At 43.2% G+C, this 27,888-nt stretch overlaps 1 protein-coding gene across 1 annotated transcript; it reads right to left on the bottom strand.

Annotated features, from left to right (window-relative positions):
• Positions 1 to 27,535, bottom strand: LOC308409592 (uncharacterized protein; the record flags this gene model as incomplete). The annotated part of the gene is made up of 3 exons (XM_080902442.1): positions 1 to 1,406; positions 9,401 to 10,766; positions 27,293 to 27,535. The coding sequence occupies 3 exons, from the start codon at positions 27,533 to 27,535 to the stop codon at positions 1 to 3; spliced, it is 3,015 nt and encodes a 1,004-aa protein (XP_080758568.1).
• Positions 27,536 to 27,888: the final 353 nt, after the last annotated feature.

Raw genomic sequence — 27,888 nt, forward strand, 5'->3', positions numbered from 1 at the left:
TCAACTCATCTGCTGCACTGACACTGACACCTTCAACGGACACACCTTCAGTTTACCACCAGTGTTGATGTATGGAAACATCCTGTGAGTGAAAGTGTGTGTGAAGGTGTGTATGTGTGTGTTAGTATCAGGATCAGAGAACGACAGCTTTCCTCTGTTCCAGTCCAGATTCACTCTGATCATCTCGGGCCTTTTCTTTACTGAGAGATCAGTATAAGTGGATGGTGACCATGCTGAATATTTGCCTTCATCAAACCCTATTGTCCATAACCCTGACTGTTTGACTCCCTTCCTCTGCACAGACTCTGCTAACACACCCAGTTCCCACCATGTACTATCTTCAACCTCGATATCCCAGCTGTGAGTCCCTGAGTTAAAGCCCTCAGAGCCCAGGACAGAGCAGAACAAATCAAACCTCTCTGGATTATCAGGAAGCTGCTGCCTCTCTCCTCCATATCTTACACTGGTCAGATCGTCAGATGGGATGAGGCTTGGATGAGCAGTGTTTGGATCCAGAATGAGAGGAGTGTAGGAGACCATGTCCTTCATCTTGTTCCAGATGTTGAAGGTCAGGTTGCCCAGGTGTTTGGCCTGGTCTATCACAGCTCCTGAGGGCAGCTGTGGATCATCCAGCAGGGGGCAGCGCTGGACTCTTTCCACTGCAGCCTTGTAGTTGTGCAGGAATGAGACGTCTTCAGCTCTCAGCTCCTCCTCTGTGGCTCTGACTGTGTCTGAAAGAGCTGCTATCTCTCTGCTCAGAGCCTCCATCTTCTCCTTCATCATCCCACTCTTCTGCTCCTCTTCCTCCCTCAGTGCAGCCAGCCTGGCCTCCTCCTCCTCTGCTAGAAATTGCTGAAGCTTCTTAAACTGCTCCTTAATCTGCCTCTCTGTGTGTCGGGCCTGGACCTTAATGTGTTCTGCTGTTTGATCAAACTTCACTTGAACTTCCTCACAAACCTTTAACTTCTTCTTTAAGGGCTCCAGAGTTTCCTGAAGTTCCTTTTTGTGTTGTTGTGCAACTTCATCGATGGGTCTGAATCTGTGGTTGGTGTGATTTTCTGAGTCTCTGCAGATGAGACACGCTGGCTGCTGATGGTCCAGACAGAAGAGTTTGAGTTTCTCGGAGTGCAGACTGCAGAGAGCCTCTGAAGCTCTCTGATCTCTCTCCTGTAAGAACGACTCACACAGGTTCTTTAAAGCCAGGTTTAAAGGTGGATCATCCTTTGAAGATATGTTCTTACAAACTGGACACTCACGTATCTGTTTTTTGATCCACCATCTATTCAGACAGTCTTTACAGAAGCTGTGGCTACATGACAGAATAACAGGATCTCTGAAGACCTCCTGACAGACCGGACAGCAGAGATCCTCCTCTGATCTGGAAGCCATTGAGTCTGTGAGTGAAGCTGAAAACAGCAGACAGGCAGTACAGTCAGTCCTGGTTCCCCTCCCTCCTCTACGACCTTCACTGAAACTTCCTTTGAGTCGTGTTTTTGCTCAAACTCACATTCAGTGTGTGGAGCGTCAGCAGCTTGAAGCAGCAGTGTTGGAGTTTTCCACTTTTCTCTCCTGTAGCTGGACTCACTCAGAGGAAGCTGCTAGTTTGGTCTGAGCTCAGTCTGATCGTCTGTGCGTCTCTCTTTACTGAGGACGAAGAACTTCCTGTTTCCTGGTTTGTCACATTTGAGTGACGTGAGGGGAGGAGAAAAATGTTGCTTTACCTGTAACATAGTTTAGTTTCATTCCAGAGTTAAACTGTCATCCTGCCTCTTGCTCACAATTTATAAAACAGACTTTTCATGTCCACAGATCACAGCATAAAGCTCAGATGTGACTCAGTGGTGCAGCTTTTTGGCAGATTTATCTCAGACTTTGTTCTGGTTATTTGTCAGATTCCACAGCAGTGGGGGTTTAATGCAGTCACACAAACACAGGTGGTGTTAAGGTGGATTCACTTTGTTACAGACCTGTAAAAGTTAAATGGATTGCATGGGTGGGCAACTCCAGGTCTCAAGGGCTGCTGTCCTGCAGGTTTTAGATCTCACCCTGGGTCAACACACAAATCAAATGATTAGTTCATTACCAGGCCTCTGGAGAACTATAAGACATCTTGAGGAGGTAATTTAGCCATTTAAATTAGCTGTGTTGAATCAAGGATACGTCTAAAACCTTCAGGACATCGGTCCTTGAGGCCGGGAGTTGCCCACCCCTGAGTTACTTTAACTGCAGCTACTTTTCAGACCAACATCAAATTCTGTCTGACACAAACAACAGCTCTAGATGAACCTTTGTCCTCCTTTTTACTTTCTGAAGCACAGTTTAATCAATTTGAGCTTTTTAATTAATGTTGTTTAAAACTTTCTGCTGGAATTCTTTCAGGAAGATACCCACATAGCAAAATTGGTATGGCCACGATCTAGTCCCACATACCGCAAAGAATGATGGCCCTCCAGTGGCCCAGATATGGTTTGCCAGAGGTGGCCCACACATGGGCCAGCACAAGACCAGTTGCAGACACACTGCTGGTCCTGTGCTGGCCCAGAACTGTTTCAGCTATGTGGGAAATACCTGCTAAGAAACCACTACCAGGGAAAAGCAACAAGCAGAAGAGATTTGTTTAGGCCAAGAAACACAAGGAATGGATATTAGACTAGTGGAAACTGTGCTCTGGTCCAAATTTGAGATCTTTGGTGGAACCAAAGTTCTTTGTGTCTTTGTGCAAAACAGAAAAGGTGAAAGGTGTGATCGTGTGGGGGTCCTTTGCTGGTGACTCTCTATGGGATTATGATTGAAATCTCTTTATTTTATGTATTTATCACATTTTAGTAATAATAATAATAATGGATTGGATTTATATAGCGCTTTTCAAGGCACCCAAAGCGCTTTACAATACCACTATTCATTCACTCTCACATTCATACACTGGTGGAGGTATGGGCAGAAATCTGTGCCATCAGAAACTGAATTTGAATAAGTTAAATTTGAATTTGAATTGCTCAGATTGAATCTGAATTGTAACTTGAATAAATGCTTTTGAAAACTGAATTTGAATTAGTCTAATTTGAAATTGAATTTATGGTTTGAAAATGATCATCACTAAATTGAAATTGAATTTTATATTTTGAAAATGAATTGATTTGCTTTGAAACTGCATTTTATCCTTTAAAAATTCAGCTCTCGAATAATTTCAGTTTCACTTCTCACCATTCAATTTCAGTTCTACAATTCAATTTCAGTTCCAAAATTCAGTTTTTTGGGACTTACATCCGGTTCCGGTTCAAGCGCAGATTAATAGAACTACGTTTTACTAGCGGACCGAAAGTGTTACCGACGGGAATCTACAGCATCTTGAGCTGAATTAAGACTTCAGAAGTCATTCGTCATGTCGAATGACCAGCGGATAAACTCTCAAGTTGGTAATAAATGTATTACATGTATAAGAACAAGCGTCATGTTAACAAATCATAGCCGTACGATAACTTTCATGCTTATTTTAGCTGCTAGCTAAAAACGCTAATTTAGCGTAGTTTGCCCTGAATTCAGCTTTGACAACAAATATGATCGACTGTTTCTAGTAGAATTCCAAAGTTGTGATCTTGGACCCTCTCAGAGTACCCCCTCTGTATGCTTGCAGAGACCCCTACAGTAGGGAAACATGCAAAACAGTGTCCAAACCTTTGTATTTTAGCTTTATGTATGTCTTACACAGCATCCCAACTCTTTAGCTAACTTAATAGGCGACCGTGGCTCAGGGGGTTGGGAAGCGTATCTGTAACCGGAAGGTTGCCGGTTCGATCCCCGGGCTCTCTGTCCTGGTCGTTGTGTCCTTGGGCAAGACACTTTACCCTACCGCCTACTGGTGTTGGCCAGAGGGGCCGATGGCGCGATATGGCAGCCTCGCTTCTGTTAGTCTGCCCCAGGGCAGCTGTGGCTACAACCGTAGCTTGCCTCCACCAGTGTGTGAATGTGAGAGTGAATGAATAGTGGTATTGTAAAGCGCTTTGGGTGCCTTGAAAAGCGCTATATAAATCCAATCCATTATCATTAATAACTTTAGCTAAAGTGAATAGTTAGTCTAATTCATTAGTGCAGCATTACTGGATCACCTCTGTTTGAAGTGATATAATATGATATACAACTATCACTGAAACAGCAAACTTTGTAAATAAGCAAACAACACTTCTCATTCTCTAAACGTTTGGCCACAGCTGTAGATTACACTATCAGTGCTTGTTCACTCTTGGCAATAATTACATTTCTAAATTTACTTTGTGCATTTACAGGTAAACAATATCTAATATTTTATCTAAATGACAGGTCTGGCCCGGATCCAGCATCAAGCTGTCACTTCTGACTGACTGTGTCATGGCAGAGTATATGTCAACCAGATGCAGGCCAAATCTGGCAATGAGGCACTATTTATGTTCCTATTTTACTATTTTAGTTAGAAGACCCAAATGCCATGTTGTAATACTATACTGCTATGGTTGCCAACATTTCAAATACAGGTTTGACAGGTTTGTGAGTGTACTTTATCCAAAACCTAGAGAGGATTTACTCATCCTTAGAGCAGGTCACCTATTGAATGGAAGGTTAGTGGTTTGATCCATGGCTTCTCCAGTCTGCATGTCGACAGTGTGAGTGTGTATGAATGTAGTTAGGAAGCACTCAGATAAAAGAGTGTGTGGTTGGGTGAATGTGGCATGTTGTATAGAGCACATTGAGTAATCTGGGAGAGTTGAAAAATACTATATAAGAATCAGACCATTCACTGTTCAAACAGAGTTTTGTCATGTGCTTTTGCACTATTATGCACATGTTTTTATTACATGGCTTAATTAAGGTACACATTAGGCTGACATCTGGGGCCAGAGCTTAAACTGTTCTGGGCCAGCACAGGGCCAGCAGTGTGTCTGCAACTGGCCCGTGGCTGCACACAACTTACACATGGCCCACATAGAGCAAAGAATGATGGCTCTTTGGTGGCCCAGACCGGGTTTGCCAGAGGTAATCTACACATGGGCCAGCAAAGGGCCACTAGTGTGTCTGCAGCTAGCCTTGTGCTGGCCCACATGTAAGCCACCGTTGGCAAACCAGATCTGGGCCACCAAAGGGTCGTCATTCTTTGCAGTATGTGGTCCATGTGTAAGCACATTGTGTGGGCCAGATCCAGACCATACCAATTTTGCTATGTGGGTATCATATATCTCTACATCTTCAGTCTAGCTCATCCTTGCCCCTCTGCCACTTTAAAAGAGTTTGACCATCCGTCACCTCCCTAAAAACAGGCTGTCTGGAAATCTTCAAATCTATAATACACCCTCTGTGCAGGTGCAATAAAACCTCAGGCCCACATGTGATGACATTCGACATGCATGCACACACTTGGTGTCAGGTGTCAGATCTCAGGAGAGATCTTGCTATATTAAAGCGATATGATTAAAATATGTGATTAATACATGAGAAAAGATATCGGCTACCACACCACTCTTTCAAAGATGAGGATGTACACATGCTGGACAGGGAGGAACACTGGTTTGAGTGGTAAGTCAAGGACACCATTTACGTGAAAAGGGTGTATTGGAATTTCTTTCATTTATGTATTGGTCAAAATGTTTTATTGTATAATGCTTTGGTGCCACTGGGGTGTCTACCTCACACCCTATTCAAGCAGTCAGATAGATGGTGGGGTTCTGGTAAGGAAATGGGGACATTCACACAGGAAGCCGGGCACCAATGTTTGGAGAGAGAGAGTCTGCCGGTCACGCTCCCTGCTATGGCTGCTCTCTCACCAAACTTGGTTTTGTTCTTTATTAAAGGATGTTAGCTACCGCTCACAGTTTGTCTGCAGGCTTTATTAAATGAAAACTTCAATAACAAAGGAATCGAGGAGGGGGCCTAAGGGTACATCTTTCACCATCTTACAATACTGTGGTGGCAGTGATTCCCCAAATGGTAATCATGGCCTTTGATCAATAATCATCTTTCCTTTTTTTTACTTGTCCCATTTGACTCTTTAGCCATCAGAATTGTTGTCTGAAGGCCAACAAAGATACCCAATGGATTTAATTTACCAAGTGGATCGACCTTTGTTGTTATTATTTATTTATTTTATTGTTAGTTGTTACAGATGGGAAAGACATAGCTGAGGGATAGGAAAGGGGGGAAAGAAAGAGAGGAAGGAAAAGAAAAACAGGGTGGGTTGTGCGAAATCCCAGAAATAAAGTCTAGACAAAGCATATCTGTGAACTAAGGTGTAGGTCTATTAGGTTATGTTCTGGTGATCCTTGGGTTGGGGGATGGGTGTTGTGTATCAGTTTATTTAATCTAATTTATTGAATTTTATTGAATCTAATTCATCTGTGACCCTCAACCTGCTGCCCCAGCATACAACAGCATAGAGGATAGCACTGTGTATTTTTTTACTCTGATTAAATTCAGTATGGTTCCAACAACTGTTTTTACAATGTGCTTTGAGGTAGCAGCCAAGAAAGGTTTAGTTTGTGCCTATAAACAGTGAACATCTGTGTGGATTAGCGGGCTTGTATTCAAAAGGTTTCTCCTTGTAATGATCTGTAAGAGGGTGCGGGGAGCCATAGCCCCACCCCCCAGGGCATGAAGGAGATCCAGGCCCCAGGCATCCAGAGGCCCCAAGAGTGTGAGAGAGGGGGCACTGCAGAGGGGGCTGCAGTGATGTGCCCATGGGCTCTGTTGGCAGTCAGCTGTGCCAGAGTGAACCGAGCCGCATTGTATAGTATACCCCATAGTAATAGATACAGAGAAAAACCCAACAATCATATGACCCCCTATGAGCAAGCACTTTGGCGACAGTGGGAAGGAAAAACTCCCTTTTAACAGGAAGAAACCTCCGGCAGAACCAGGCTCAGGGAGGGGTGGGGCCATCTGCTGTTAACGGTTGGGGTGAGAGAAGGAAGACAGGATAAAGACATGCTGTGGAAGAGAGACAGAGATGAATAACAGATATGATTCAGTGCGGAGAGGGCATCATGGGAATCCCCCGGCAGCCTACGCCTATTGCAGCATAACTAAGGGAGGATTCAGGGTTACCTGGTCCAGCCCTAACTATATGCTTTAGCAAAAAGGAAAGTTTGAAGCCTAATCTTGAAAGTAGAGATAGTGTCTGTCTCCTGAATCCAAACTGGAAGCTGGTTCCACAGAAGAGGGGCCTGAAAACTGAAGGCTCTGCCTCCCATTCTACTTTTAAATACTCTAGGAACAACAAGTAGGCCTGCAGAGCGAGAGCAAAGTGCTCTAATAGGGCGATATGGTACTACAAGGTCATTAAGATAAGATGGGGCCTGATTATTTAAGACCTTGTATGTGAGGAGCAGGATTTTGAATTAAATTCTGGATTTAACAGGAAGCCAATGAAGGGAAGCCAAAACAGGAGAAATCTGCTCTCTCTTTCTAGTCCCTGTCAGGACTCTTGCTGCAGCATTTTGGATTAGCTGAAGGCTTTTCAGTGAGTTTTTTGGACATCCTGATAATAATGAATTGCAGTCGTCCAACCTGGAAGTAATAAATGCATGAACTAGTTTTTCAGCGTCACTCTGAGACAGGATATTTCTAATTTTAGAGATGTTGCGCAAATGGAAGAACGCAGTCTTACATATTTGTCTAATATGTGCATTGAAGCACATTTCTTGTTCAAAAATAACTTCAAGGTTCCTCACAGGATTACTGGAGGCCAAGGTAATGCTATCCAGAGTAAGAATCTGGTTCGATACAATATTTCTAAGATTTTCAGGGCCGAGTAAAATAACATCAGTTTTGAATTAAGAAGCAGAAAGTTAGCGGCCATCCAGCTCTTTATGTCTTTAAGACATTCCTGCAGTTTAACTAAATGGTGTGTGTTATCTGGCTTCATGGACAGATAGAGCTGCGTGTCATCTGCATAGCAGTGAAAGTTGCAGTGACAAGTTAGCTCTTCTCTGTCGTGCCATCAGCACATCTGACAATTTGCATATTAATGATCAAGAAACTGACCTTACAGCCTATTATTTGCCAGTGAATCACATCAGGTTGACATACACCCTGCCATGACGCCAGTCAATCAGAAGTGCCAGCTTGATGCCGGATCTGGGTAAGACCTGATTTCTATAAGACTGGGTCACATAAACCAAACCACAATCGGGCGAGATATGGCATGCCATCACATAAACAGTGCCATCATTGCCAGACCTGGCCCACATCTGGTTGACATAAACCCTGCCATGACCAAAGTCAGCCAGCAATGCCGGCTTGACACCAGATCCGGGCCAGAGCTGTCTGCTATGTGGGTATGTGGCTAGTAAAGTTTAAATAAGCTGCTAATGTGTTAGGAAAATAATAATTAAATAAAGCTTTTTTATATATATATATATATACACATTTTGATGTGCTATTAAAGTGTTGGCATCCCATGTTTTGAGGGTTAAAAGCTTCATTCAGTGCTATGAATGAATTGAAATATTGCGATTAACCTAGAATGACAGTTTTTGCAACATGCTTACACATCACACTGGTCATGATGATATTTTCTGGACCAAGAGAGTTTGAACAGAATATGCCAATCTTAGAAAATAAATAGAATCAGTAAGATAATATTAATAATCAAGGCTAGGCAAGGGAGGTGTTATCTTTTTCTGTTTCTTATAGGGAAAAGAGAAGATACAAGGCAAGGTCAGACGTGAACGGAGAGAAGACCTGTAGGGAGACTGCCATGTCGCTTCTGGGAGAAGATAGTCATAATAATACTTGCTGTTGCTCGGGTATAAAACTGTACAACCTGATCCAGTGTCATGCTTCGTGTGAATATGGTTGATTTCACTACTTTATCTCATGACTTCAAATCACCCTGAAGATACTGACAGTGAAGCACGTACATAATACTCCAGCCTTTCAACTCTGAGCTTATTTAGTTCTATTAATACACTGAAATCTCATTTGTGTCATGAAGAAAGTCTTTAATCAAACAGAATTCAAAGATCAGAAACATTTCATATATGGAGTTAAACATGAATCATTGTTTCAACAACATATTTATTGTTGTCATAAACAGACAAGAAGACAACAACAAACTGCTCCTCCCATTCAACACATGTCAGTCCATATCCCAGCAAACTAAATCATCTCCATTTACACATCAAATAGAAACATGAATCACTTGTAATGATTAGAAACTTGATAGAACTTCAAATCTAGTTTGGGGAGTCATTCAGTGAGAAACAGTGAAATGATTTTCCATGTGAAAAGGTGGACAGCAGAAACAGAAAGAAACAGTGAGAACTAAAAGAGAAACAAAGAGCTTTGGAACAACGAGGCAGCAGGAGGACAGCTGCAGTTTAACAGCTTCAACTCACTGACAGGAAACAACATTAGAAACATCATCATCCTCAACTCATCTGCTGCACTGACACTGACACCTTCAACGGACACACCTTCAGTTTATCATCAGTGCTGATGTATGGAAACATCCTGTGAGTGAAAGTGTGTGTGAAGGTGTGTATGTGTGTGTTAGTATCAGGATCAGAGAACGACAGCTTTCCTCTGTTCCAGTCCAGATTCACTCTGATCCTCTGGAACGTCTTCTGTACTGACAGAGTCGTGGATCCAGCTGATGATGACCATGCAAAGTATTTACCTTTATACAACCATATTATCCATAATGCAGACAGTTTGTCTCCCTTCCTCTGCACAGACTCTGCTAACACACCCAGATCCCACCCTGTACTGTCTCCTACATCAACATCCCAGCTGTGAGTCCCTGAGTTAAAGCCCTCAGAGCCCAGGACAGAGCAGAACAAATCAAACCTCTCTGGATTATCAGGAAGCTGCTGCTTCTCTCCTCCTCGTCTCACACTGGTCAGATCTTCAGACAGGATGAGGTCTGGATGAGCAGTGTTTGGGTCCAGAATGAGAGGAGTGTAGGAGACCATGTCCTTCATGTTGTTCCAGATGTTGAAGGTCAGGTTGCCCAGGTGTTTGGCCTGGTCTATCAGAGCTCCTGAGGGCAGCTGTGGATCATCCAGCAGGGGGCAGCGCTGGACTCTTTCCACTGCAGCCTTGTAGTTGTGCAGGAATGAGACGTCTTCAGCTCTCAGCTCCTCCTCTGTGGCTCTGACTGTGTGTGAAAGAGCTGCTATCTCTCTGCTCAGAGCCTCCATCTTCTCCTCCATCATCCCACTCTTCTGCTCCTCTTCCTCCCTCAGTGCAGCCAGCCTGGCCTCCTCTTCCTCTGCTAGAAACTGGTGAAGCTTCTTAAACTGCTCCTTAATCTGCCTCTCTGTGTGTCGGGCCTGGACCTTAATGTGTTCTGCTGTTTGATCAAACTTCACTTGAACTTCTTCACAAACCTTTAACTTCTTCTTTAAGGGCTCCAGAGTTTCCTGAAGTTCCTTCTTGTGTTGTTGTGCAGCTTCATCGATGGGTCTGAATCTGTGATTGGTGTGTTTTTCTGAGCCACAGCAGACGACACACACTGGCTGCTGATGGTCCAGACAGAAGAGTTTGAGTTTCTCAGAGTGCAGACTGCAGAGATCCTCTGAAGCTCTCTGATCTCTCTCCTGTAAGAACGACTCACACAGGTTCTTTAAAGCTCGGTTTAAAGGTGGTTCTTCCCTTGAAGATCTTCTTTTACAAATTGGACACTCGTGTGTTATTTGCTCTCTCCACCATCTATTCAGACAGTCTTTACAGAAGCTGTGGCTACATGACAGAAGAACAGGATCTCTGAAGACCTGCTGACAGACCGGACAGCAGAGATCCTCCTCTGATCTGGAAGCCATTGAGTCTGTGAGTGAAGCTGAAAACAGCAGACAGGAAGTACAGTCAGTCCTGGCTCCCCTCCCTCCTCTACCACCTTCACTGAAACTTCCTTTGAGTCGTGTTCTTGCTCAAACTCACATTCAGTGTGTGGAGCGTCAGCAGCTTGAAGCAGCAGTGTTGGAGTTTTCCACTTTTCTCTCCTGTAGCTGGACTCACTCAGAGGAAGCTGCTAGTTTGGTCTGAGCTCAGTCTGATCGTCTGTGCGTCTCTCTTTACTGAGGTTGAATAACATCCTATTTACTGGTTTTTCCCAGGTGTGTCAGGTGATGGGTGGATCTTCATGGCACCTTTCTGTTAAATGTTTCTTTTCACCTGAATCTCAGGTATGTTAATTCCAGTGTTTAACTGTCATCCTTCTTTTACATCAAAGGTATAAAACAGGTTTTGCTCCATTTCAGTTTCACATGTCTCAACATAAAGCCTTTTCTGAAGCTCAGAAAATTGTGACTCAGTCGTGCAGCTGTTTGGCAGATTTTCTTCCAGACTTTTATCTGATTATTTGTCAGGTTCCAGCATTGGTTGTGTAATGTGTGGTGTTCATAATCGTCTCTGGTACATTTGTTGTATGGGCAGTATGTGTTCATTGTTTGATTGTGTAATTACGTGTTACACACTGGCAATGCATGCCGGGAGATGGTAATACAGTGAGTAAAGAGTTGGTCTTACCGCACACAGTGGTCCCGCGTACTTATTCAGATTCAGTGTAAGAATCACACATGGTGTCAGAAGTGCTGTGTGACTTGTAAGACTCCATACATCTGCCGAGTGTGAGGAGAAGGGGAAGGTGGAAACGAAATGCTGAATGACGACGTAGACGATCGTCCGAGGGCAGGAGTTAGCACCGCGGCTAGCACCCCCAGCGCTACGTTGAGCATCCAACTACCGAAGCCCTTTGATTTTTCCAAACCACACGAATGGACAAGATGGGTCCGTCGCTTCGAGAGATTCCATCAGGAAAGTAATCTGTCTGCGAGCTCGGAGCAAAATCAAGTGAACACTCTCATATATTGTATGGGAGACGAAGCGGATGACGTCCTGTGCGGACTCGAGTTATGTAGTGATGTAGACCAGTGGGACTATGCTAAAGTGAGAGATAGCTTCCACAACTTTTTCATTGTCAGGAAAAATGTTGTTTATGAGCGCACACGTTTTAATATGCGCAAACAAGAGCCAAATGAGACTGCATTCGTGACTACCTTGCATGCATTAGCAGAGCACTGTAACTACGGACCGCTCCACGATGAGCTGATAAGAGACAGAATAGTAGTGGGCTTGGTCGACACGAGGCTGTCTGAGCGCATGCAGATGGAAAAAGACTTGGACTTGGATAAAGCTATAAATATGGCCAGGCAGTCAGAAGAAATCAAAAAGCAACAGTCAGCTTTGAGAAGTGAAACAAATGTAATGCAAATAAATGCGAAAACAGTTGACAGAGTGATACAAAAGCACGACAAAACGAAGTTCAACATGTTCAAAAATAAAACTGTCAAAACACAACAGCAGTATAGCAAGAGACAAAGTAATAAATGCTACAAGTGCGGAGGCTCTCCACATCCGAAACCTGAGTGCCCAGCGAATGATGCAAAATGTCATTTATGTGGAAAAAAAGGTCACTACCAGCGCGTCTGCAGACAAAGCAAGACAGTGCAAAGTATTGAGGAGGAAGAGGAGCAAGGTTTCTTCCTAGGCTCAGTTTCCAGTGACAGCCAGGCGTGGACAGCCATCATACAAGTGAAAGATGCAAAAATCACTTTCAAACTGGATACTGGAGCAGATGTGACTGTAACAGCTCACTCGGACTTATCAAAGATTTTTGCTAACGAACACAGACCAGTTCTCCAGCAGCCAGAAAAACCTTTGTCAGGCCCTGGAAAAACACCACTGGATGTTGCTGGTTTTACAAAGCTACAGCTCAACTACGGAGCAAAACAGACAACAGAGAAGGTCTATGTTGTAAGAAACCTGAGCACTCCACTGCTAGGCCTGCCCGCCATTACAGTTCTTGGCCTGCTGGTGCGAGTTGACGCGGTTTCAATGGACACTCTGAAGACTACTTACTTGCAATGGTCTAGGGAAAGTGCAGCGGGCCTATCACATTAAACTCAAACCGAACGCTGTGCCATACTCGCTCAAAACTCCGCGAAGGCTTCCTCTGCCTCTAATGGGAAGGGTAAAGGAGGTACTCCAACGAATGGAAGAGCTTGGTGTCATTACCCGAGTTGAGGAACCAACAGATTGGTGTGCCGGCATGGTTGTTGTTCCAAAGAAAAACAGCCCTAGGCTAAGACTTTGCATAGACTTTACCGGACTAAATGAGTATGTGTGCAGGGAAAAATATGTGCTGCCATCGGTTGAACAAAGTCTCGGAATGCTCGCAGGAGCCAAAGTGTTTAGCAAACTGGATGCCAAAATGGGCTTCTGGCAGATTCCCCTGTCCGATGAGTCTGCCAAACTCACCACCTTCATCACACCCTTTGGGCGGTTCCACTTTAACCGCCTACCGTTTGGGATCAACTCATCGCCCGAACACTTTGAGCGCATGATGGTCATCGAGGGTCTCGAAGGAGTGGTGTGTCACATTGATGATGTGTTGGTGTGGGGACGTAACCATCAGGAGCATGATTCCCATCTCCATGCTACACTGCAAAGATTGGAAAAAGCAGGCACAACGCTGAATGCTGAAAAATGCGAGCTCTCCCACAGCAAGGTTGCTTTCTTGGGTCACATCACAGCGGATACAGGAATCAGTCCTGACCCAAAGAAAACAGAGGCGATTATAGAAATGACAGAGCCAACTAATGTGTCAGAGTTGCGCAGTTTTCTGGGTATGGTGAATCAAGTAGGCAAGTTCATCCCCATTTAGCTGAAAAAGACAAAGCCCTGCGAGATCTTCTTTCCAAAAAGAACGCATGGTATTGGGGAACTGACCAAGCGAGAGCTTTCAAAACATTACGAGATGCCCTGACCTCACCCCAAGTGCTCCCAATGTATGACCCCAACAGAGACATTAAAGTATCAGCAGATGCTTCATCCTATGGTCTCGGAGGTGTTCTTTTGCAGCTGTGGAAAGAAGGATGGTGACCAGTGGCGTATGCATCGAGGTCCCTTTCTCCTACAGAACAACGATACGCACAAGTGGAAAAAGAGGCACTGGCGTCTAGATGGGCGTGTGAGCGTTTTCGTGATTTCCTGATTGGTAAACATTTTTGTCTTGAAACGGACCACAAACCTCTCATTTCCTTACTGGGAAGTCAAGCTCTGGATCTCTTGCCACCCAGGATCCAGCGATTCAGAATGAGACTCATGCGTTACTCGTACACTGTGCAGTACGCCCCAGGGAAATCGCTCTGGACAGCAGATACTTTGTCCCGCTCACCTCTGAAAAAACCAATGAACCTGTCAGACAAAGAGCTAATGGAAAGCACAGACATATATGTGGACAGTATTGTAGCAAACATGCCTGTCAGTTCATCATATATGCAAACACTGAAGGAACAACTGAAAAGCGACAGTGTGTGTGCTCGCGTCATGGACATGTGCACCGAAGGCTGGCCAGAACATGCAAAACAAGAGCCTTTACTGCGAAATTACTGGCCTGACCGAGCCACGCTCACTGTTGAAGACGGCCTTTTGCTAAAAGACACACGGCTTGTTATTCCTTCAGCAATGAGAAACGAGGTACTGGAAAAACTACACGAAGGTGTTGTAAAATGTAAAGCTCGTGCACGCCAAACAGTGTGGTGGCCCGGGCTGAGTCAACAAATTTCTGAGATGGTGCTCAAGTGCAAAACGTGTATTCAAGAAAGACACAACACAATAACAGTGAGCCACTTATGCCAACAGAATATCCTGCCCACCCATGGCAGAGAGTGGGCACAGATCTTTTCGAGCTGGGGGAAAACCTACCTTCTCGCTGTTGACTATCACTCTAGCTTTGTTGAGATTTCTTTGTTAAACAGAACAAAATCAACCGATGCGTCATTACTCACCTGAAATCTTTCTTTGCCCGTCATGGCATCCCAGAGGTCCTCGTGTCTGATAATGGGCCGCAGTATTCAGGTCAAATCTTTACAGACTTCGCAGCAGCGTACGGCTTTAAACACATCACAAGCAGCCCCAAGTTTCCACAAAGTAATGGAGAAGCAGAACTTGCTGTGCAGACTGTAAAAAATCTTCTGAAAAAAGCAGCTGATCCTTATTTAGCTCTTCTTGCCTATAGAGCTACACCACTGCAGTCCGGATACAGCCCCGCAGAGTTTTTAATGGGCAGACGTCTGCGAACCAAACTGCCGATACTTCCATCGCAGCTGGAGCCTACACTGCCGGACGACGCACTGCTCGCTCAAAAGGAAAGGGAGAAGAGGATGATGGACATGGCAAACTTCAACAGGCACCACCGCGCAAAACCTTTATGCAGCCTGTCCCCAGGAGAGCAAGTTTGGGTGACTGATGTCAAAACTACAGGCACTGTTATCCAAAATCACTCTACACCCCGATCATACACAGTGGAGTTACCACAAGGGACTGTGAGGCGTAATTGTGTGCATTTGATTCCTTTAAGTTCACCAGTGCATGAACCTGCTAATGTGCCTGTGTTGCAGAAGCCTCAAACACCCAGTGTGATCCTTGCTACAACTGTTAACACTGATGTGGTCAGAACCAAGTCAGGGAGAGCAATAGTTAAACCTAAAAAGTTAGATCTGTGAGAGAAAAAAAAGTTGTTATATAACTGTGTTACAATAGTTTTGTAGAGCACAGTAAAATAAATCTAAAAAGAGTTGTCAAAAAAAAAGAAGAAGAGAGAGACGGGGAAAAAAAGGAAACAAAAACAAAAGGTCAAAAATGTAATGCAGATTGTTTGCCAGATGTTCTTGTATGGCTTTGAAAAAGAGAGAAAAAAGAAAGAAAAAAAAGAATCAAAAGGTCGAAAGTTCTGTCCTGAGCAAAGTAACATTCTGTTTTTGTTTAAAAGGGGGAGATGTGGTGTTCATAATCGTCTCTGATATATTTGTTGTATGGGCAGTATGTGTTCATTGTTTGATTGTGTAATTACGTGTTACACACTGGCAATGCATGCCGGGAGATGGTAATACAGTGAGTAAAGAGTTGGTCTCACCGCACACAGTGGTCCGCGTACTTATTCAGATTCAGAGTAAGAATCACACATAATGTAGCCGCTCAAACACAGATGGCATTAAGATGGATTCAGTTTGTGGCTACAGATCCAGATGGAATTAGCCCCAGACCTTTGAGGAACTGTGCAGATCAACTCTGTGAGGTTATCACATACATCTTTAACCTTAGTCTCAGTCTGCAGAGGGTCCCCATTCTGTGGAAAACCTCCTGCATTGTGCCGATCCCAAAGACAACACACCCCAACGAGCCGAACCACCTCAGACCTGTTGCCCTGACTTGACACCTGATGAAGGCCATGGAGAGGATCATACTGCACCACCTTCGTTCACTAGTCGGGAGCGATCTAGACCCACTGCAGTTTACCTACCAGCCGAACATCGAGGTGGATGACGCTGTCATCTACCTGCTGCACTGGGCCTTCTCTCAGCTGGAGAGTGCCAGGTGCACTGTGAAAGTCATGTTTTGTTTTGTTGTTTCAATTTTTCCAGTGCCTTCAACACAATGCAGCCCTCAGTGCTAAGTGAGAAGTTGGAGTGGACCATCAGTTGTCCACTGACTATCTTACCAGGAGACCCCAGTATGTGAGGCTGTGAGACTGTGTGTCTGAGGAGGTTTTCTGTAGCACAGGGGCCCAACAAGGAACAGTACTCAATCCTTTCCTCTTCACCCTGTACACTGCGGACTTCAGTTACAACAATGACACTTGCCATCTCCAGAAGTTCTCAGATGACACCGCCACTGTGGGTCGACTTCAGTTACAACAATGACACACTCGGAGGGAAACGGACTGGACTGGAATACGGGGGGGGGGGGGAGTCATCAACAGTGTTGGGCAAGTTACTTTGAAAAAGTAATTACTTATAGTTACTAGTTACTTCTTCAAAAAAGTAACTTAGTTAGTTACTGAGTTACAATATTCTAAAAGTAATTAATCACTTGAAAAGTAACTATTGCGTTACTTTAAAAAAAAATTTTTTTAACCCTCTGGGGTCCAGGGTATAATTGATCATTTTAACTACTTTTGATTTTCCCTCCACATTTTACCTTTAAAAACTATTTACTTTGCCTTGTTTGGTCTCATTCTTTTCAGCACAACCTCACATGTCTGAATTTACAGTTATGTTTTAATTTTGACATACTGTATTAACACTATTGATCTAAAATCAGACAAAAAACATAATATCCGACTAGAAAAAATGATATTTTTACTGTAACAACCACAAACATGTTTAATGAATCATATTTAATAACCTTAAATGCAAATATAAATTGTCGATTTTAAAATCCTATGCACAAATTTTGCAAACAACAAAGTTATTTGCATCCATTTACCTTTTTTTTACTTATTTTTTTAAATAACCATTTGAAACTATTTACAGAACAATCAGCTGTTCTGCATTCAGTAAGATGCCACACAAATTATTTGAGTTTCTCCAAAAAAATAATTTCTGTCCACTATGAAGGAGAACATCACAGCCTGATACCTGCAGGTCTGACAGCAGCAGGTGTATCACTCCTGTTTCTACCTGGAGACAGCAGTCGCCTCATTGTTCTGACACACAACACAAAACTACCCACAACACTAAACACTAACTACACAAGACAACACATTAACTACACACTCCAAACACGCTAAACGTCACAAATCTCTCACATCTCAAAACTCGCTCTCTCTCTTTCTGCTGTCTCTCTCTCTCTCGCTCGCTCGCAATCATTCCTAAAACTTCCTCCTCTTCCTAAACAACCAAATCTCCTGTCGCCATATCATTTTTTGATTCATCGACATGGTGCATTTTTTCACCAACAAGAACATGCTGGATGTGGGGGTCCTTGGCTGGTGTGGTTACATGTGGTCTGCGGTTGTGAGGCCGGTTGGATGTACTGTCAAATTGTCTGAAACGCCTTTGAAGATGGCGTATAGAGAAATGAACATTCATTTCACAGGCAACAGCTCTGGTATACATTCCTGCAGTCAATAACACGCTCCCTCAAAAGCTGTGACATCTGTAGCATTGTGCTGTTTGATCAAACTGCATATTTCAGAGAGATCTTTTATTTTGGGCAGTCTAAGGCACACCTGTGCAATATTCATACTTTCTAATCAGCACATGCCACACCTGTGAGGTTGGATGGATTATCTCAAAAACGAGAAGTTTCCACTAACACAGATTTAGACAGATTTGTGAAGAATATTTAATAGTAAGAGGTCCTTTGTGTATGTAGAAAATGTTTCAGATCTTTAAGTTCAGCTCATGAAAAATGGGAGCAAAAACAAAAGTGTTGAGTTTATATTTTTGTTGAGTGTATAATGTAAACAGAATTAGTCCTGCTGGGCAGTTAATTATATAGTTACTTCTTCAAAAAAGTTACTGAGTTTGGCAAACAACAAAGTTTTTTGCAGCTATTTTTTATGAATGCAGCGAAGCCGTTTTAAAATAAACATTTCAAACTATTTACAGAACAATCAACTGTTCTGCATCAAATTTGATGCCACACAAATTATTTGTGCCACTCCGCCGTCACTCCTAAAACTTCCCCCCGTTTCTTAACAACTAGATGCCACGTTGCCATATCATTTTTTGATTGGTCGACATGGTACTTTTTCCACCAATAGGAAAGGCTGGGGGTTTTTGGGTTTTTTGGCGTTGTTTTTGCTCACAGGCTTTCCAGCGTTTTCCTTATAAAACGCCGTTTTTACCGTTTCTCCCGCAGTAAATATAAACAACGACAGTATTCAGGAAGAAAAACAAACATTGCAGATATTTTTATCACAACTCTGGTTTTACGTGGCCGATCAACACAATTTAAAAACTGGTATAAAGTTCACACTTTTCCGTCAATTGTTCCGTCTGTCCTGCTCACATCTCCAATGGTTGTACACGTTGTCATTAACGTGGCTTCACTCCACATCAGCCGCTTTGCTAAAACACCGGTGTCGGCACATAAGGACGCTGTCATAGCCTGTCAACGACGTTGATTAGCTGCGTATATACGAATATGAATCACATCACTGGCTGGACTATGGGATAAGGTGGCATCGTTCTAATCCCATACGGGAGCAGCCAGTCACTCACTGACTAACACTGCAAAACAGAATTGTTAACGTATTCATTTTAATTTCAATTCAGGTTAATGGTTTTTTTTGTGCGCAATGCAGATTTTCTGTGCGCAGAGACCGTGGCAGCAGTGCGCAATTGCGCACGCGCGCAGCTTAGAGGGAACATTGATTATGAGTATTTCTTTCTCTAATGGTTACATTTTATTTGTAAAGAAGTTTATGAAGTCATTACTAGTTAACGTTAAAGGGATGGTTGGGTCAACAGAGCTCTGACTTTTTGTCAGCCTGGCTACAGTGCTGAAGAGAAACCTGGGATTGTTCTTATTTTCTTCAATCAGTGACGAATAATAAGATGTTCTGGGCCTTTTTTTTTTTATAAAGCAGCAAACGGTGTTTCCAGGCTTAGTGATGATCTTCCAAATTTGTAATACACCATTTCTTCTCCAGCTTATGAGTTATCTGCTTTAAGCTTTTGTTTGAGAGTTATACCAGCGAGACAAGGCTCTCTTGATCTAAGGCTCTCTTTTTCAGAGGAGCTACAGTATACAGTGTAGAGTGTGATTAAAGTGGTGGGTGGGTTCTTTTAGATTTTGAGATTGAGTTTAATAACGGATAATAACTGTTATTGACGGTTAATAACTGTTATTAATAACAAATTAAATGGTGTGGTTTTTTTAGTATCTACATGGCTGTTAAAATCACGCACAACAATTGTTTTATCTGACCCCCTGTAGATGTGTCAGCGAGTGGGACAATTTGGTGTGTGAAAGTTAACATAGCCTACGCTACCTGCGGTTCACTGGCTATAGGCACCTGGCTAAGTACCCATTTTTCAAAGGTGCAAATCCCCAGTTCAATTATCCTGGCCCCCCGCAAATAGCCTGAGAGATGATGAGATGAGATAGCCTTTATTTGTCAGTTGCAGGTCTTTTGCCCACAACCGAGATGACAGACCTTGCCGACCGTACATACAACACACAAACATCACATTGGGGAGACAAGTCAGGCTAGGTAGCAAGGAAAAAACATCGAAATGTGTAACACAGAAGGATAATACAGGAATGCACAGATATCAACACACCATAGCACAATAAACACAGACAAGCAACATGGGAAAGAGTTCCAGTGTGTACATCTGATCTGGGATCGCTGCAATCTTCGACTGCGCCTCCAGCTGACCCGATGTCCACATCATGGGGGAGGTAAGCGTTGGAGGTGGCGTTGGATCCGGGGTAGGGAGGGTGATGCGTCAGTGAGTGCTTATCAGTATCAGTATATGTATGTGTGTGCGTGTCCATAGTTCAGCTGAGACAGTGTCCTTCGCCCTGCCAGGCTAAGTAAACAGTCTTCCAGCCAACCCAGGTGGCCTTGCATGGAATGGGAAGGAACAGACTCAACACAGTCGTTATCAGGGAGTTTTGTTCAGCTCCGGCCTTGAGCCCACAGTTGGCGCCAAAGGGGGTATCTGCATAAGTGATGTTATTTTTTTACTTTAGTGTGAACAGCTCATATGAATTTCAAAGCAGTTCTACCGTCCAACACTGGTCTCTCAATCTCCCGTTGGAGATCCGCGAGCTTCGCCATACTTTCGTTCTTTGATGTTGTCATTTCTTGTGCTCAAGGAGCCAAATTCTGAGAACTCACGGCAGTGTGCCTCCCCGAGATGTCATCCAATTTTGCACCCAGAGATGTTATTCCGGGCTAGCCCTTCCAAGATGTATCCAGTCTGCAGTCAGAGATCTTATTCTGAGTATTCACAGCAGCCGGAGCCTCTCCAAGATCTTATCCGTGCTGACTCAATGAGCCCATTTTGACAAACTCACGCCTCTTCCCATCGTTTCAATCCCAGCGGGCAGCCTTGTGGGGGTTTGAACAGCCGGTTCCGCTTTCTTAATTCTTCGATAAGTCAGGACCAAGCCAGCTCCGATCAGCCAGAACCCTGTTACCATGGTTCCGAATAGGTAGATATCTTCAGCACTCAGGCTCACCCGAGCCCAAACTTCTCGTTGAGAAAGGGGTGTCAATTGCATTTAGGGACCAGTTGATCCAATCCATAATTCCTCTTTTAGGTTTTAGAGAACAGACTGTGAGAGAGTGTTCCAGGGAGAATACAAAAAAAAAAAACATGAGACAAGACAAGGACATAAGAAGGGAAGATAAGGGAGAGGAGAAAAAGTGCCTCCTCCGAGAGCCAAAGAAGATAAAAACAAATAAACATTTATTACTACATTTATTACACTGAAGGAGGCCAAGGAGTAACTAAACATCTGAAATAAAAGAGCAGGAAAGTGCAGAGAAAGAGACAGGTGAAAAGCATGCTGTTAGCAAGTCGGCTATAAGCTATGCTAAACTAGAAAATCCCAAAAGACACAGTGAGTGAATGCTGTGACTATAATTAGTGAGTGAATCAACAGAGAGTGTGCTTTGGATAAAACAAGCCAAAATGACACTATGAAATAAGATGTTATCTAAACGCCTAGTATTCCAGATTACCAGTTCTGCCCTGATTGTTTGTATTATTATGTACCTGCTTGTTTTTCAATTGTCTTAATTGTAGCAAAATAACCAAATTTTACCAAATATAAAGGTCCTGCAGTGTCAAAGAGAAGAGTCACACAGAACACTCTAAATAAATGTCTTGATGCTCTGCTCAATCATCCAAATAAGGAAATCCCCAAAATTTGATTCTGTTCATCTGGACGTAATGTTTTCAGTGGGAGAAACTTTTTAATCACTCATTCAAGTGACGAGGTTTCCCCAACCTTATAAAGAGTACATTTGCATAATGACTGAAACTAGTATCACTGGCAAATAATAGGCTGTAAGGTCAGTTTCTTGATCATTGATATGCGAATTGTCGGATGTGCTCATGGCACAACACAGAAGAGCTAACTCGTCAGGCCAGAACTCTGTGGTCTCTTTAGACCTACAGGCCAGTGGACACTCTTTCAATGATGATAATGTACACATCCTGGAAAGGGAGGAACGCTGGTTTAAGCGTGGATGTGTGAGGTCCAAATCATTCACACTTTGTTTTATGTTATACAGAAAATGTATAACAAAAAGTTAATCTAATCTCCTACTGAACTGAAAAGTAGTAGATTGAAATATCTCAGATGTCTGCAGACTCAGATGGTATCAGCCATCAGCCACTTAACTGTTAGTTTGCTTTTGGGTTCTCTCAGCTTCAAGCTGCAGCTTTTCTATTGTATAACAGAGGTGTCCTTCGCTGCTAATTTGGGGAGCATACCAGAGGCAATAAATATTGCAATAAGTTAGAAAAGCAAGTTTAAAGAGTGAAGCAATGCTGAAGGTGACCTAGTAGCAGGTGGAAGAGACCAGCTGCAGGTAATGTGGGTAGAGATGACTCAGTTAACTGAAAATACTGGAAACAGGAAAAAATCTAGTTCACTAGAAACTCACAGCATTACAAGGAATTCATGGAATAAAATATAATGTTCCTCATATAACTCTACAGGAGTGCACAGACCTCAGACCTCACTCTAGACCAGGGGTGGGCAATCTCAGTCCACGAGGGCCGGTGTCCCTGCAGGTTTTAGATATGTCCTCGAACCAACACAGCTGATTGAAATGGCTAAATTAGCTCCTCAACAGGTCCTGAAGTTCTCCAGAGGCCTGGTAACGAACTAATCATGTGATTCAGGTGTGTTGACCCAAGGTGAGATCTAAAACCTGCAGGGACACCGGCCCTTGTGGACTGAGATTGCCCACCCCTGCTCTAGACGAATCCTCTTTTATATACTGCCATGAGGTTTTACTTGGACACAAAGATGTTTATAAATGTGTCTTTTTAAACTTTCTGTAGCAGCTTCTCTGTATATGTATTGTTTGATTACGTTTTGAATGTGTTTTAATATGTAAGTGTGAAACAAATACAGTGGGGCAAAAAAGTATTTAGTCAGCCACCGATTGTGCAAGTTCCCCCACTTAAAATGATGACAGAGGTCAGTAATTTGCACCAGAGGTACACTTCAACTGTGAGAGACAGAATGTGAAAAAAAAATCCATGAATCCACATGGTAGGATTTGTAAAGAATTTATTCGTAAATCAGGGTGGAAAATAAGTATTTGGTCACCTCAAACAAGGAAAATCTCTGGCTCTCACAGACCTGTAACGTCTTCTGTAAGAAGCTTTTCTGTCCCCCACTCGTTACCTGTATGAATGGCACCTGTTTGAACTCATCATCTGTATAAAAGACACCTGTCCACAGCCTCAAACAGTCAGAATCCAAACTCCGCCATGGCCAAGACCAAAGAGCTTTCGAAGGACACCAGGAAAAGTATTGTAGACCTGCACCAGACTGGGAAGAGTGAATCTACAATAGGCAAGCAGCTTGGTGTGAAAAAATCAACTGTGGGAGCAATCATCAGAAAATGGAAGACATACAAGACCACTGATAATCTCCCACGATCTGGGGCTCCACGCAAGATCTCATCCCGTGGGGTCAAAATGATCATGAGAATGGTGAGCAAAGATCCCAGAACCACACGGGGGGACCTGGTGAATGACCTGCAGAGAGCTGGGACCAAAGTAACAAAGGTCACCATCAGTAACACACTACAACGGCAGGGAATCAAATCCCGCAGTGCCAGACGTGTTCCGCTGCTGAAGCCAGTGCATGTCCAGGCCCGTCTGAAGTTTGCCAGAGAGCACATGGATGATACAGCAGAGGATTGGGAGAATGTCATGTGGTCAGATGAAACCAAAGTAGAACTTTTTGGTATAAACTCAACTCGTCGTGTTTGGAGGAAGAAGAATACTGAGTTGCATCCCAAGAACACCATACCTACTGTGAAAGTTGAAAGTCCGTATTGCTCAGCGACAGCCCCAAACCATCACTGCTCTCGAGAAGATCTGCATGGAGGAATGGGCCAAAATACCAGCTACTGTGTGTGCAAACCTGGTAAAGACCTATAGTAAACGTTTGACCTCTGTTATTGCCAACAAAGGTTATGTTACAAAGTATTGAGTTGTGTTTTTGTTATTGACCAAATACTTATTTTCCACCCTGATTTACGAATAAATTCTTTACAAATCCCACCATGTGGATTCATGGATTTTTTTTTTTTTTCACATTCTGTCTCTCACAGTTGAAGTGTACCTCTGGTGCAAATTACTGACCTCTGTCATCATTTTAGGTGAGGGAACTTGCACAATCGGTGGCTGACTAAATACTTTTTTGCCACACTGTATTTAAAACAGCTCTTTTGCCAATAACAACACTGGTCGATAGCATGTTCAAACTAAGTACTACGGTCAGACTAATTGAACTGTGAGAATTAAAAGCTTTTGTTTTCATTGTCCAAAAGTTGATTCTGTTCATCTGGACGTAGCGTTTTGTGGTTTACAGTTTATAAAACTGTTTATAAGATTTGGGGAAACCTGCAGTCAGCTGAGACTGAAGAAGTCACTTGGATGAGTGACGAAACTTTTCTCCCACAAAACGCTACGTTATGCTATGTCCAGATGAACCGAATCAACTTTTGGAGATTTACTTACCTGGATGATTGAGAATGCATCAAGATGTTTGTTTTCATTGCTTTTCAGTGTCTGTTGGTTATTTATTTGAAGCTGGTCCACATGCATGAAAATCCTTCAGTGAATGATTTTAGAATTTTGGCTTCCACCACGTTCACCTAAAATCACCTCTGGTGATGTTCATAGCATGTGTGATTAAATCATGGTTTATTTACACAGAAATGCATATAATGTTCGTTATTGTATAGCAGCCTTCAGTATTATCATGAGTTATTATTATTTACTTCAGGTACACTGGGATAAGTAATCCAAGGAGAGGATTTTATTTTGTTCATAGAAATCCTAAACAAGGTGGACAAAATGAGTGATCGTATCACTATTTTTCAGGAAAATATGAGAAAATAAAAAGTAATTAATTTTATAGGTTATTGATTGAGTGGGGCAAATGACTGCTTCTGAAGCTTCAATCCCAGGGTGATGTTCTACAGTCAACAATAATTTATTCACAAAGAATCAAAATTCTGGCAAGAGAAGCAAACTAACAGCTCAACAGCAGATTAACAGCAGAACTGAGGAAGGAGCGAGTGTCAGGTCTGATATGTTCACACGTGTTCCTCTCTGTAAACTGTGAGGCAATTCAAATCAGTGAAAGGAGCCTGAAGGAGGAAATTCGTATGATGTAAGGTACAACACATACACTGATAGAATTTACTATCAGTTTACTGCGCACGGGGTTCTGAGGATTAAAACTCAGGTGGCGTGCCAGATTTATCTAGAGGAGAGCTGCATGTTCCACCCTAGATACTTGAATGACACTAACATGGGTTGATCAATAGCTGCGTTTTTACAGTGGTATTCATGTTGGTCATTACAGATTCAATATCCAATCCAACTTTATTTATAAAGCACCTAATAAAACACAATGGAAAGAAATGTGATGATGAGATAATTTTCACATCTGTTCTTATTTAAATGACACACATGAAACAATAGGGTGAGAAGAAGTGGTGAAGTAAGATGCACATCTTCTCAACATTTTAGTTTTAACATGTCAAACATCTGGCATCACACTTTGAAGAGACTAGTGCAATGGTGTGTTGAGTCTTAGTGCACCACATTTCTCTTTTCATTGTTCGTTATCACTTCTCCTGCCCACCTTTCCTTGGCACCAGGGCCCCATACAAGACAAACTGATTATTTTAAACTGTACATCATGCAAAGATAGAGGATTTCTAAAATAAGATGGCAGAGCTGGAAATAATATGGAAAAAACAGTAAGTGAAACTTCCATGGATGCATGACATTTAAGGTAATGTGAGAGTTGAAAAGTCAAGTTTCTGTACTTTGATGTATACTTAATCACTGTTATTGAATAACTATGGCACTGGTTAGTTTTTTTTTTCTTAATTTCAGTTCAGCTTCCTTTCAGTTTATGTTTAAAGTTGTTTCACTTACTTTCACTTTTTTTCTTACCATGGTATGTGAAAAGGTGGACAGCAGAAACAGAAAGAAACAGTGAAACTAAAAGAGAAACAAAGAGCTTTGGAACAACGAGGCAGCAGGAGGACAGCTGCAGTTTAACAGCTTCAACTCACTGACAGGAAACAACATTAGAAACATCATCATCCTCAACTCATCTGCTGCACTGACACTGACACCTTCAACGGCAACACCTTCACTTTACCACCAGTTTCAATAAATGGAAACATCCTGTGAGTGAAAGTGTGTGTGAAGGTGTGTATGTGTGTGTTAGTATCAGGATCAGAGAACGACAGCTTTCCTCTGTTCCAGTCCAGATTCACTCTGATCCTCTGGAGCTTCTTCTCTACTGAGAGATCAGTAAACGATGATGGTGACCATGCTGAATATTTACCTGAACCAAGCCCCATTTCCCATAATCCAGCCCATATGTGCTGCTTCCTTTGCACAGACTCTGCTGACACACCCAGTCCCCATCCTTTACAGTCTCCAACTTCAACATCCCAGCTGTGAGTCCCTGAGTTAAAGCCCTCAGAGCCCAGGACAGAGCAATAACTCTCAAACCTCTCTGGATTATCAGGAAGCTGCTGCCTCTCTCCTCCTCGTCTCACACTGGTCAGATCTTCAGACAGGATGAGTTTTGGATTTGCAGTGTTTGGGTCCAGAATGAGAGGAGTGTAGGAGACCATGTCCTTCATGTTGTTCCAGATGTTGAAGGTCAGGTTGCCCAGGTGTTTGGCCTGGTCTATCAGAGCTCCTGAGGGCAGCTGTGGATCATCCAGCAGGGGGCAGCGCTGGACTCTTTCCACTGCAGCCTTGTAGTTGTGCAGGAATGAGACGTCTTCAGCTCTCAGCTCCTCCTCTGTGGCTCTGACTGTGTCTGAAAGAGCTGCTATCTCTCTGCTCAGAGCCTCCATCTTCTCCTTCATCATCCCACTCTTCTGTTCCTCTTCCTCCCTCAGTGCAGCCAGCCTGGCCTCCTCTTCCTCTGCTAGAAACTGGTGAAGCTTCTTAAACTGCTCCTTAATCTGCCTCTCTGTGTGTCGGGCCTGGACCTTAATGTGTTCTGCTGTTTGATCAAACTTCACTTGAACTTCTTCACAAACCTTTAACTTCTCCTTTAAGGGCTCCAGAGTTTCCTGAAGTTCCTTCTTGTATTGTTGTGCAGCTTCATCGATGGGTCTGACTCTGTGATTGGTGTGTTTTTCTGAGTCTCTGCAGACGACACACACTGGCTGCTGATGGTCCAGACAGAAGAGTTTGAGTTTCTCAGAGTGCAGACTGCAGAGAGCCTCTGAAGCTCTCTGATCTCTCTCCTGTAAGAACGACTCACACAGGTTCTTCAAAGCTCGGTTTAAAGGTGGATCATAAACTGATAATTCCTTACAAACTGGACACTCGTGTGTTGGTCTCTCTCTCCACCATCTCTTCAGACAGTCTTTACAGAAGCTGTGGCTACATGACAGAAGAACAGGATCTCTGAAGACCTGCTGACAGACCGGACAGCAGAGATCCTCCTCTGATCTGGAAGCCATTGAGTCTGTGAGTGAAGCTGAAAACAGCAGACAGGAAGTACAGTCAGTTCTGGCTCCCCTCCCTCCTCTACCACCTTCACTGAAACTTCCTTTGAGTCGTGTTTTGCTCAAACTCACATTCAGTGTGTGGAGCGTCAGCAGCTTGAAGCAGCAGTGTTGGAGTTTTCCACGTTTCTCTCCTGTAGCTGGACTCACTCAGAGGAAGCTGCTAGTTTGGTCTGAGCTCAGTCTGATCGTCTGTGCGTCTCTCTTTACTGAGGACGAAGAACTTCCTGTTTCCTGGTTTGTCGCATTTGAATCATGTAAGAGGTGGAGCTTCTTTCCTTTGACTAATGTTGCTTCATTCATATTTC

This window comes from Rhamphochromis sp. 'chilingali' (assembly GCF_963969265.1).
Source record: "Rhamphochromis sp. 'chilingali' genome assembly, chromosome: 1".
Lineage (NCBI taxonomy): Eukaryota > Metazoa > Chordata > Actinopteri > Cichliformes > Cichlidae > Rhamphochromis > Rhamphochromis sp. 'chilingali'.